This window comes from Bufo gargarizans, chromosome 2, assembly GCF_014858855.1.
Source record: "Bufo gargarizans isolate SCDJY-AF-19 chromosome 2, ASM1485885v1, whole genome shotgun sequence".
In the NCBI taxonomy this organism is placed as follows: Eukaryota; Metazoa; Chordata; class Amphibia; order Anura; family Bufonidae; genus Bufo; species Bufo gargarizans.
In genome coordinates, this window is record NC_058081.1 from 526,945,251 (window position 1) to 526,959,099 (window position 13,849).

Genomic DNA, 13,849 nt, shown 5'->3' on the forward strand with positions numbered 1-13,849 from the left:
GCTATTTGCCTACAGAGAGGTTCCCCAGGAGTCAACCGGGTTTTCGCCCTTCGAACTCCTGTATGGTCGACGAGTAAGAGGTCCCCTAGACCTAATCAGAGAGTCTTGGGAAGGCAGGGTTGCCGGAACAGAAGTCTCTGTAGTAGACTATGTCCTCAGGTTCCGAGACAAAATGGAGTCGCTGGTAGGTCTGGTACAGGAGAATATGGTGCAGGCCCAAAGCAAACAGAAGCAGTGGTATAACCGCACTGCCCGAGAGAGAATCTACCAGGAGGGGCAGAAGGTCTATGTCCTGCTGCCAATGCGGCAAAACAAACTGCAAGCTGCATGGGAAGGGCCGTACCCCATTGTCAAATGTCTGAGTAAGGTAAATTATGTGGTGGGCCTTGGAGAGGGAGGTAGGAGACAGAAGACGTTTCACGTCAACATGCTCAAGGAGCATCACGAGAGAACGCCACATGTTATGCCGGTTTGCAGCCTGCCCGAAAGGGAGGAGGCCGACCCCCTACTAGATCTGCTAGCTGACACTCGAGAGTTGGAGGTGGACTTAACCCTCAACCCTCAACTCTCGTCCCAGCAGAGATCTCGGCTCTTAGAAGTGTTGACGGCTCACCGTGACACTTTTACAGGGAAACCCGGGAGAACTCACCTTGCAGTCCATCATGTGGACACAGGTACACATGCTCCCACAAAGCAGTCCGCCTACCGTGTCTCACTGGAGGTCCAGGCAGACCTCAGGAGAGAGATCGAGGAGATGAAGCAGCTCGGGGTCATTCGGAAATCCCACAGCGCTTGGGCCTCACCGGTGGTTCTGGTCCCGAAGAAAGATCAGACAACCAGGTTCTGTGTGGACTATCGGAAACTGAATGCCATCACAACCTCGGATGCTTACCCCATGCCCAGGATTGATGAACTGTTAGATAAGTTGGCAGGAGCCAGCTACCTGACAATCATGGACCTGAGCAGGGGGTATTGGCAGATTCCCCTGACCTCGGAGGCTCAGGAGAAGTCGGCCTTCATCACCCCTTTCGGCTTATACGAATTTACTGTAATGCCGTTTGGGATGAAGAATGCGCCAGCCACCTTTCAAAGGCTTGTGAATGACTTACTGGAAGGACTAGAAGAATGTGCTGTCGCCTATTTAGACGACATTGCCGTGTATAGCCCCACGTGGAAGGAGCATCTGGTGCACCTGTCGCAAGTACTGGACAAACTTGCTGCGGCTGGACTAACTGTTAAGCCTAGCAAGTGCCAGCTGGGCATGAATGAGGTCACTTACTTAGGCCACAGAGTAGGAGGAGGCACACTGAGGCCTGAAATAGAGAAGGTGAAAGCCATTACGAGATGGCCAACACCTCTCACCAAGAAGCAGGTCATGTCTTTCTTGGGAACGGCCGGGTACTATAGGAAGTTCATCCCGAACTATAGCGCCCTGGCCAAGCCTCTGACAGACTTGACCAAGAAGAAGCTGCCCAGGACGGTGTCATGGACGCCGGAATGCGAGCAAGGCTTCCAGACCCTGAAGGATGCACTAGCCAGTGCTCCTGTGCTTCAGGCCCCAGATTTCACTCGGAAGTTTGTGGTCCACACGGATGCTTCCGCCTTTGGTCTGGGTGCAGTCCTGAGTCAGGTGAACCAGGCCGGGGAGGAGCATCCTGTACTATACCTGAGCCGTAAGTTACTGGCCAGGGAGACCAGCTACTCCACAATAGAGAAGGAGTGTTTAGCTATTGTGTGGTCCCTGCAAAAGCTACAACACTACCTGTATGGACGCAATTTCACAGTGATCACTGATCACAATCCCCTCAGCTGGTTGGCACGTCTCGCAGGAGACAATGCGAAACTGCTGAGATGGAGCCTGATTTTGCAGCAGTACAACTTCACCGTGCAGCACAGAAAAGGTAGTTTACATGGAAATGCCGACGGGTTGTCGCGGCAGGGAGAATCGACCGGAGATGGCTGGGTTGCTGTGGAATAGGCTTGTGGCCATTTCCCCAGGCAACCTTTTAAAAGAGGGAGGTGTGCCGGCATACATACATAATTCCTCTGGGTAGCCATCTTATATGCTTCTGGCCTATGTAAAAAAGCTGTGAACTCTCATCTTTCTGAAGCCTGGGTCACCTATGATATAGCTGGACACTTTTATTACCACTACTCTTTGAGGCCAGCAATAAAAGGTCATAAAAGCTACACCAGGCCCAGCTCATCCTGTCCAAGATCAGCTCGCTGTCAAGCCTGGCTGGAGCGTGACGTCATTAATTTCCAGGTCTGGTTTGAGGAGAGCTAATAGCCCTTAATTAGCTCTGGGCATAAAACCAGTCCACTTTCATATTTCATTTATGAATCAACTTATGCCCATTCTGACACCAGATCCAGGCTCTACAGACTATTGTGGTTAATTGGGTATCAAATATGACTAGAGGATGTGATTCCTTAGCTGACCTATGGGTGGTAGAAGAACTACAGGTCCCAGCATTACCGTGTGTGGTCTCATTCTGTAGGTAAATAAATAAGGATCGCAAATATGTATTCTGTATAAAAATATGCCGATGTATCAGGAGATACGAGCTTAAGTATAATCCTCATTGTAGGAACTGAACTTTGATGGGGTCATAAAACACTTGGAGGCCAATCCCTAGGATTGACAGTCACTCTGCTGCCATTGGCTGACAGGAGTAAGTCTCCTGCCCATGGCAGAGTTCATAAAAACCCATGCACAAGGACAGAGGAGAGAGACCCATGGAACATCACCAGACACTTAATTGGACATTGACGGCATATCCCTGTATCAGAAGAACTTTGAGGGTCTCCCCTGATACATACTGAAAAGGGGTTTGCAAGGATTCAAAAAGGACATATGAACGACCATCTGAAACCCTCCAGAGAAACTAAGTATTCTTTCATCTTTTTCCCTTTCATTTGAACTGTCGTGATTATTTATATTGTTATTATTATTCTGTAGATTTATAGTCATTTTCATTAGACTTGTATGCACTGCTTTTTACCGCTTATTAAAGATTATAAAATCTAAGTGGCCAAGTCTTCCATATTCTAAGCTGCTGAACAACGTACCTTGCCTTTGAAGAGACGTTACCAGGTAGTTAGTTACATTGCATTTAGGAATTGTAGCTGGGGGTGATTGACTGCGGTTGGTCAGTAAGTGATATCCGGTTCATCCACTGATCTGTGTGATAGTGAATGACCCGGATAGTCGGCTCGTGGACCGGGAACCCACGTGGTGGCAGTTACCGAAGTGTAGTGGGGGGTGTTAGCCGAGTGGTAATACCCCGGTCACGTGAGGTCTCTGTGTGTGCGCAGACTCCGTCACAGACCACTACGTCACAGCTGTGGGATCCGGAGCGGTCGGATCCATAGTTCGTGACATAGAGTCCATCCGTTCACCTTTTCTGCGTCGCACAAAGACACGGTGGTTGGAACCAAAGATCTCAAATTTGGACTCATCAGACCAAAGCACAGATTTCCACTGGTCTAATGTCCATTCCTTGTGTTCTTTAGCCCAAACAAGTCTCTTCTGCTTGTTGCCTGTCCTTAGCAGTGGTTTCCTAGCAGATATTCTACCATGAAGGCCTGATTCACACTGTCTCCTCTTAACAGTTGTTCTAGAGATGTGTCTGCTGCTAGAACTCTGTGTGGCATTGACCTGGTCTCTAATCTGAGCTGCTGTTAACCTGCGATTTCTGAGGCTGGTGACTCGGATGAACTTATCCTCCGCAGCAGAGGTGACTCTTGGTCTTCCTTTCCTGGGGCGGTCCGCATGTGAGCCAGTTTCTTTGTAGTGCTTGATGATTTTTGTGACTGCACTTGGGGACACTTTTAAAGTTTTCCCAATTTTTGGACTGACTGACCTTCATTTCTTAAAGTAATGATGGCTACTCGTTTTTCTTTACTTAGCTGCTTTTTTCTTGCCATAATACAAATTCTAACAGTCTATTCAGTAGGACTATCAGCTGTGTATCCACCTGACTTCTCCACAACGCAACTGATGGTCCCAACCCCATTTATAAGGCAAGAAATCCCACTTATTAAACCTGACAGGGCACACCTGTGAAGTGAAAACCATTTCAGGTGACTACCTCTTGAAGCTCATCAAGAGAATGCCAAGAGTGTGCAAAGCAGTAATCAAAGCAAAAGGTGGCTACTTTGAAGAACCTAGAATATGACATATTTTCAGTTGTTTCACACTTTTTTGTTATGTATATAATTCCACATGTGTTAATTCATAGTTTTGATGCCTTCAGTGTGAATCTACAATTTTCATAGTCATGAAAATAAAGAAAACTCTTTGAATGAGAAGGTGTGTCCAAACCTTTGGTCTGTACTGTACATCTTATTTTTCTCTTCTTTAGTCTCACATATTGTGCCTGCTCTGAGGTTTCCATGGTAGCTGCAACTGGCTGATGTTCATTGACTTCCTGTCATGTGACCTTAACTCAACAACTTGATAAGAGTAGAATTCACTTGGCAGGAAGTCTATACACAGACACATGTTGATGTTACCATGGAAACTCCAGAACAAGCACAATTTGTAATTTGGAGAGCAGGAGAAGAAGAAAAAGTCAATGCCAAGTGTCATTAGAAAGAGTCTGTGAATCCTCTTCTTCTTTCAAGTTGTTTAAAATTCTCTCATGCAAATGAGGTTATCATTGCAGCTCCTACTTGGGGTTTGTCACCCAGCTTTCCCAGTGACAAATATATAGATTGTTATAAAGTCAGGTCCATAAATATTGGGACATCGACACAATTCTAACATTTTTGGCTCTATACACCACCACAATGGATTTGAAATGAAGCAATCAAAATGTGCTTTAACTGCAGACTGTCAGCTTTAATTTGAGGGTATTTACATCCAAATCAGGTGAACGGTGTAGGAATTACAACAGTTTGCATATGTGCCTTCCACTTGTTAAGGGACCAAAACTAATGGGACAATCGGATTCTCAGCTGTTCCATGGCCAGGTGTGTGTTATTCCCTCATTATGCTGATTACAATGAGCAGATAAGAGGTCCAGAGTTCATTTCAAGTGTGATGTTTGCATTTGGAATCTGTTGCTGTCAACTCTCAAGATGAGATCCAAAGAGCTGTCACTATCAGTGAAGCAAGCCATCATTAGGCTAAAACAAAACAAACCTATCAGAGAGATGGCAAAAACATTAGGCGTGGCCAAAACAACTGTTGGAACATTCTTATAAAGAAGGAATGCATCGGTGAGCTCAGCAACACCAAAAGACCCGGAAGACCACGAAAAACAACTGTGGTGGATGACCGAAGAATTCGCTCTCTGGTGAAGAAAACACCCTTCACAACAGTTGGCCAGATCAAGAACACTCTCCAGGAGGTAGGTGTATGTGTGTCAATAATCAAGAGAAGACTTCACCAGAGTGAATACAGAGGGTTCACCACAAGATTTAAAACATTGGTAAGCCTCAAAAACAGGAAGACCAGATTAGAGTTTGCCAAACGACATCTAAAAAAGCCTTCACAGTTCTGGAACATCATCCTACGAACAGATGAGACCAAGATCAACTTGTACCAGAGTGATGGGAAGAGAAGAGTATGGAGAAGGAAAGGAACTGCTCATGATCCTAAGCATACCACCTCATCAGTGAAGCATGGTGGTGGTGGTAGTGTCATGGCGTGGGCATGTATGGTTGCCAATGGAACTGGTTCTCTTGTATTTATTGATGATGTGACTGCTGACAAAAGCAGCAGGATAAATTCTGAAGTTTTTCTGGCAATATTATCTGCTCATATTCAGCCAAATGCTTCAGAACTCCTAGGACGGCGCTTCACAGTGCAGATGGACAATGACCCAAAGCATACTGCAAAAGCAACCAAAGAGTTTTTTAAGGGAAAGAAGCGGAATGTTATGCAATGGCCAAGTCAATCACCTGACCTGAATCCGATTGAGCATGCATTTCACTTGCTGAAGACAAAACTGAAAGGAAAATGCCCCAGAACAAGCAGGAACTGAAGACAGTTGCAGTAGAGGCCTGACAGAGCATCACCAGGGATGAAACCAAGTGTCTGGTGATGTCTATGCGTTCCAGACTTCAGGCTGTAATAAGACTGCAAAGGATTTGCAACCAAGTATTAAAAAGTGAAAGTTTGATTTATGATTATTATTTTGTCCCATTACTTTTGGTCATTTAACAAGTGGGAGGCACATATACAAACTGTTGTGATTCCTACACCGTTCACCTGATTTGGATGTAAATACCCTCAAAATAAAGCTGACAGTCTGCAGTTAAAGCACATCTTGTTAGTTTCATTTCAAATTGATTGTGGAGGTGTATAGAGCCAAAAATGTTAGAATTGTGTCGATGTCCCAATATTTATGGACCTGACTGTATAATGATGCCAGAACCAAATGAGCTAGAACCCACAGTAATAAGCAGGTCCGGCGACAGGCCAAATGTCCACCAAACGTGGACAACCCTTTATGTTAGCAGAAGAGGATGACTCATTTCTTTTGTGTTTGATTTTGGGGGGAAATGTTTTATAAGCAGTTTTTTATGATGTGACATGTTGAGGGTTATACTTCCAATATAATATGTTTACTGAGAATATGCACAAAGCAGAACAAGTATTTCTCCTCTTTTTATTTCTCACTGTAATGAAGTAGTGAATATGAAGCAGGAAGACGATTTGAAGTATTTTTGCCGACAGTAAAATTGATCAGATGGTGTCTAATAAGAGTCTTGAAGGAAGCGAGATTGACAGGTCACAGTCGCAGGCAGGACGAGGTGCCTGAGCGCACACTGTGTCCCGTTTCATTAAATGTCTGCCTGACATTGCAGCTTGAAGATGATTGTCACTTTAAATGCTATATATAGTCATCGCACTGACTTTTACTTATAGAACCAAAGACCCAATAAAGCTGCGGTGACAGACGAGTGATCGCTGGCGCTGAGGTCCCTGTGCTCGCTGCGCTCTCAATCCCCCTTATTTTATCTTGCTGCTAATGAAGTGATTAAAACTTTTCTGGCTTCGTTTAGGATTTCTCTGCTTCATATTGTTAAGAGTATATCTATCCGTTATATTTCCATAAGCGAAATAGTCGCATGGAGGGTTACGCTAAAAATACTGCCATGACCCCAAAGGATGTAATAAGCGAGAAAGGGTAATTGACAGTTGCAGTAGGATACACGATTTTGTCTAGGGCGCAAACAAACCTTCCTGTTCTGTTGCATTACCCAAGATAAGCGTGACAACAGAGATTTGGCAGCCCCTTATCTTTCGGGCAAATTGAAATAATTCTTGTTAAATTAGATGAATGTTTTATATTGCAGGGTACTATCTTAACAGTGGGCAGAGCTTGGTTCATAGTCTCTACAATGGGAGCAGTTTATTGTTTCCCCTGGCACTGGCATAACTAGAACTGACTGGGCCCCACAGCAAATTTTTGAATCCCAACCCCTTCCTCCCGTGCAATTCTCACTCCGGTGGCTGGTGAAGATAGTTACTAGGGACAATACCGCTACCAGTGGAAGAGGGGTGGTCAAGGGACAATACTGCTAACAGTGAGGGAGGGGTGGTGATTAAGTAGGCAAAATACTGCTACCAGTGGGGTGGGGGGTTAGGGTACAATACCACTACCAGGAGACAATGCAGGTACCAGTTGAATCAGCGAGGTCAGGGGACAATACTGCTAACAGTGGGAGAGGTTTGGTCAGGGCACAATACTGCTGCCAGTTGGGAATAGTTGGTCCACGGACAATGATGTTGTACTGTATAGTGGTATCGGATGCTGCTGAGGAGTTATTTTGTACTGTGGTATTTATTTAGTGCTATTGGAGAGATATTTTGTACTGTACTGTGGTATTTATTTGGTGTATTTGGAGAGATATTTTGTACTGTGCTGTGGTATTTATTTGGTGTATTTGGAGAGATATTTTGTGCTGCTCTATGGTAGCGGATGCTGCTGCAGAGGTATTTTGAGCTTTATCATGGTATGTGGTGCTATGCTATAAGGAAAGGTAACTTATGTCCCTGACCATGTGATTAGACATTTCTGTGTTCCACTTTTATTTCTTTTCTATCATTGATGACTTGCATAGGAGCATCACCAAATAAAGCTAAATTTGCCGCAGCATGTATTGTGCATCGTTATTTCTACACAATATTATATGTGGGGTTTGGGCGCCAAGGCTGCTTTGTAATCCCAGTCCGGCCCTGATTCCCAGTTTTTTTGCTGAAATACCCCAGCATTCCCTGAGTGTTCACTGTTTGAAAAGCGTTTGTTCTCGGAAGAGTAGACAATGTAGTAATCTGATGTAGGGGAAACTGTCACTTAGGGCAGCTAATCTGTGAGGGTTGTGTCTGACAACAAGCTGGCTGTTTCCAAAGACAATCAGCAGAATAGTGAGTGCGTTTCTGGAGAATAATAGACGCTGTAAATCAGGATCAGTACAGAATAAGTCATATATGCTTACAGTCACTCCACCAGCAGAATAGTGAGTGCGGCTCTGGAGTATAATAACGGATGTAACTCAGAATCAGCACAGGGTAAGAAATTATATATATATATATATATATATATATATACACACACACACAGCAAATCCACTTCTTATGTAAATTATTTCTATTTATAATCTGTGAAATGAGGGGGGGCTCAGTTTTGGAACATGTGAACTCGCACTACGCATATTTTCACATTTATATGTAACAGCTGACATGTTCTTTCTATCACTACAGGAACTCTCCCTCCCTGGATCTCCATTCTGCTTTGGATTGCTGTGGCTATCTGCACCACCATGTTATTTATCCTTCCCAAACCGTTTGGCATTCGGCCGTTCCTGGTGTCCGTCATGCTCCGCTCCATTTACACCCTGGGCCTGGGGCCTACTCTCATATTACTGGGAGCAGCTAATGTAAGGAGGGCTTTGATAGCTGTTGCTCAGTTACATGGAGACATCTTTGTGCACATTGCGGATTATATCGCTTTCCCAGCAGCTATACTTGTAATACTGAGACCAGATGGCTGCCAGCCGAACAGCCAGGGGGCTCAGTAGTCAGCAAGTCTTTGATCTGCCATAGGGAGTGATTGCAGAATCCCTCTAATGCTGGATATCTGACATCTCCCTGTAGCTTTCTAGACTAACTTTTTTACTAGTTTGTATGTTCTTCTCTAAACATCTGTCTTGGCTTCTGGGGGACACAATATGTGCCGATTCGGCCAGTAGACTTGTTACTAGGCCAGCATTGACACTCACCATTGGGGTATCTGTCAGGAGGTTTAACCATGGTGGGTCATTCCATTGACTTTGCAGCTTAAGATGAAACTTGGGCATGCTGCCTTAGCTTCCAGTAAGTGAGCTGATCTCAGTTCTCAAACCTGGGTCTTAAAGGGAGTCTGTCACCTCCAAAAGCAAAATGGCTGCACACCATTATATATGCAAACAATAGAGCTAAGAAATGGGGGTCATTCTAGATAAAAGTGGTACAATACCGACTATAAATGAGTAATGGAAGCTCTTAGCGCACATACGTATGTGCGCTAAGAGCTTCCATTACTCATTTATAGTCGGTATTGTACCACTTTTATCTAGAATGACCCCCATTTCTTAGCTCTATTGTTTATATATATAACGGTGTGCAGCCATTTTGTTTTTTGTAATTATGTTTGCTTCATGGATATGCACCTGTGATTCTGAAGGTTTTAGTCTAAATTTTCTTACCTCCAAAAGCAAGTCAACGTCCATGTAGAGTAGGTGTCCTGAAACATAGCCATACCTATCTTGGGAAAATGCAGTCCTATACTGAGAAATGCTTCTTTGTATTTCTATGCAAATAAGGTCTTCATGGCATCCTGGGTGGAGCCGCTCCGTTTAGTGCACCTTCACTCCACCATAAGGCTACATGCACATGACCATTTTCCAACCATTTGAGCATCCATTCTGTCCGTCCATCCTTTTTTAATGGCAGTTTTGCATCTGTTTTCCATGGCTGTTAAAAATAGATCAATTTCATTGGCTTTTTTTTTTTTTTTTTTTTTTCCCGCAACCCATGCAGTATACATAATGTCCCCTATGATGGCCCCCAGCAGTAATAATGTCTCCCATAGTGGCCCCCAGCTGTAATAATGTCCCCCATAGTGGCCCCCAATATCCCCTATAGTGGTCCTCAGCTGCAGGAAAAAAAAAATCCCTCAACCGTTTGCATGCGCAGAGGCAGTCGCTCCTATCTTGATTGTGAAGGACCTGCGCTAAGCTTGATGACATCACCGCGTGCTCCCAGCATGATCACACTGAGCACAGATCCTTCGCCAAATCAAGAGAGGAACGACTGCCTCTGCGCATGCAAGTGGATGAGGTGAGTGATTTTTTTTTTAAATTACAGCTGAGAACCAGTGATGGTCAGTTCGCAGTGTTCGCCAGCGAACACATGCGGGCTGCCATCTTTAGTAAGGTAGACTCACCCGTCCGGCGATGCACAGGTAAGCTCTTGCCTGTGCCAGGAGCCGGTCTGAAATCAAATGCAGTCACCGGGAGCAGGCAGTTCCAAGAACAGCCGCCGGGGGCCTTCATCGGGCTGTTCTTTAACTGACCATCACTGCTGAGGACCACTATAGGGGACATTATTACTGCTAGGGGCCACTATGGTGGGACATTATTACTGGTGAGGCTACTATGGGGGGACATTATTACAGCTACGATCACTATGGGGATATTATGGGCCACTATGGGGGACATTATTACTGCTGGAGACCACTGTGGGGACAATATTACTGCTGAGGCCACGATGAGGGGGACATTACGTATACTGCAGAGGTTGGGATTTTATTTTTAAAAAAGCCAATGATATTCATGCATATTGAAAAGCCAAGAGAAACGGATGCAAAATGGTCAGAAAATGGATGCACAAATGGTTGAAGAACGACCATGAAAAACTGACAGGTTTAGAGGACTGGATTTTCACTAGAAAGGGATGGCTATGTTTCAGGGCACTTAATCTACATGGAAATAGGCTTGCTTTGAAACAGATTTTGGAAGTGACAAACTCTTTTTTTAAAAGGGTAGTCCATCGACATCTGTTTTCTACTAAAATCTGTATAATATGGCTGTATTTTGTTTAGCCTCCTTACAATATTGTCATATTACACTGATGAATCTTCTTAATCTGTATATCTAATATTTGTCTATTTCCATCATCTATGTACCATTCTATCAATCTATCTACCATTCTATTAATCTCAGTTTTTCTCTCAGTCATCTGTTATCTAGCTTTCTAAAATCTGTCTAGCTCATATTGATCTATCTAATCTATATCTAGCATATCTGTCTACAATGCATTCGGAAAGTCTTCCGACACTTTCTCTTTTTCACATTTAATTATGTTGCTGCCTCTAGTTTTCCCCCCATCAGTCAGCACACAGTACACCTATTCAGAAAGTGAAACCAGAATTTTGGACATACTTGCTAATTTATGAAAAAGGAAAAGCTAAAATTTCACATGGACATAAGTATTCAGACCCTTTCCCATGACACCTGACATTTTTCTTTGGGGCTTCTCATTTCACTTATCATCTTTGAGATGTTTCCACACCTTGATTGGAGTCCACCTGTTGTAAATTCAGTTGATTGGATTTGATTTAGAAAGACATACCCCTTCTCACAGATGGCAATGCATATCAGAGCAAAACCCAAGCCATGAGGGGGAAAGAACTGCCTGTAGAGATCAGAGACAGGATTGTGTGGAGGCAAAGATCTACAGAAGAGTAGAAATAAAATTCTGCTGCTCTGAAAGTTCCCAAGAGCACAGTAGCCTCCGTATTTCTTAAATGGAAGAAGTTTGGAAGAACCAGGACTCTTCCTAGAACGGGCCGTCCCACCAAACTAATTAATCAGGGAAGAAAGGCCAAGAGAGGTGGCTAAGAACCCAATAGACATTTTGGCCTAGTTCCAAAGATTATCTATCATCTCACAGTTATCTATGTTATTATTTATCTCAGATTTATATATCTGTCTCATCCATCTAGACACCCCCTATTGTTCTGCTGCTCCCCAGTTTCTGGCTCAGTTTTATAGCTGATTAATGTTCCAGCATGTATTCTGTGTTGTCTGCAGCCTCCCGGCACAAGCTGTGGCTTCGTATTAAGTGCCGGCCTCACGCAGCCTCCGCTTGGTCTGTTACCTAATTACTTATTGAGCAAATATCTCCTACGAACACGTTTGATACAGTTGCTGGAAAACAAAGCATGCCTTTTCCACTGCCACGTACTGAACTTCAAAGGCAGCGGTGGTGGAATCCTAACAGTGCAGGAGATTGAAACTGATTGCTGGCTTTGTGTAGAGCGAAAATAATAAAAAAGCCGAACCCTGGATGCACCCCAGATATTTTATTGTCACCCAGCTTTAGTGACATACTATATCTTCTACACCACTAAGTGGATCCATCAGATCTCAATCATTTGCTCCGTTTTAGTGTGACATTTCAATGTTTGATCCGCTGTAGACAGACACCTGTGATTATAAGGAGTATACAGTATTTCACTCCTGGATTTCGGGTTATAATTGCCGTCTCTTTCTCCTCCACAGCTGTGTAATAAGGTGGTTTTTCTGGTGAGTTTCGTGGGGAACCGCGGCACGTTCACACGAGGCTACCGAGCAGTGATCATGGATATGGCATTCCTGTACCACGTGGTGTACGTCATTGTCTGCATGCTGGGACTGTTTGTTCATGAGTTCTTCTATAGTTTCCTGGTAAGAATCAGCAAGAATAGCAATACCAGTGCTGCTGCCGTGACCGCATACGGTGTTGCCAGAGAGGTGGGATGTCCCACCCCAGCGTAGCAGATAGTACATGGCTCAGCAGGTAATATCACACATCATATGCATAGATACATGATTCAGAAGACCATACTACACATGGGTGGCTTAGATACACAGCTCATCAGGCAGTATCACATACCATGGGCTTAGATACACTGGCTCAGTATACAGTAATCACACTTGATAGGCTTAGATCTTCTCCTCAGCCGTATCACACAGCACACGCCAAACATTCATAACGTTTACCAGGAATACAGGTGGATGCACACCACGCAGTCCAAGAGTCCCCCATCTATCTGGGTTTTAACACTTCCAGTGAGCTTTATTTAATCCACCATAATAAGTATGCAGCGTTTCGATCTGCATGGGGTCTTTGTCAAGCATGCTTTTGAAAGTCCTCTGCGCAGGTTGAAACATTGCATGTTTCTATTATGCTGGATTAATAGAGTATCACACATTAGGCTTAGATACACCGAGTAGCAAACGCTATCACACATGATAGGCTTAGGTCATGTAATAGTCTGTGTTTAAGGCCCCCTGCACACGAACATGTGCTTCCCGTTGCTGTATTGCAGATCCGCAATACACGGGTGCCGTTCCGTGGGCATTCCGCATCACGGATGCGGACCCATTTACTTGAATGGGTCCGCAAATCCGGAGATGTGGAATGGTGCGGAACAGAAGCACGGAACGGAACCCTACGGAAGCACTACGGAGTGCTTCCGTGGGGTTTCGTCCCGTACTTCCGTTCCGCAAAAAGATAGAACATGGCCTTTCTTTTTGCGGAACAGCGGACCTATTAAGGTGAATGGGTCTGGGATCCGCTGCGGCTGCCCCACAGACGGTGTTCGTGCATTGCGGCCCGCAGCACGACCACGGGGTGCACACGTTCACGTGCAGGGGACCTAACACTTATGTTTAAAACAGTTCTCTCACCTCGATCTTTGGTGGCATAGGGCTAGGATATGCCACCAGTGTCAGTTAGGGTAGGTTCCACGTCTGGGACCCACCCCAATCTCTAGAACGAAGCTCCCAAAGAGAACGACCTCCCTCT

At 44.6% G+C, this 13,849-nt stretch overlaps 1 protein-coding gene across 1 annotated transcript in view; it reads left to right on the forward strand.

Moving 5' to 3' along the window:
* Positions 1-13,849, forward strand: part of ITPR2 (inositol 1,4,5-trisphosphate receptor type 2) — a 372,015-nt gene that overhangs the window by 306,047 nt on the left and 52,119 nt on the right. Inside the window, 2 exon segments of the mRNA XM_044281452.1 lie at positions 8,720-8,895; positions 12,562-12,726. Of these exon segments, the coding sequence (XP_044137387.1) occupies positions 8,720-8,895; positions 12,562-12,726 (341 nt within the window).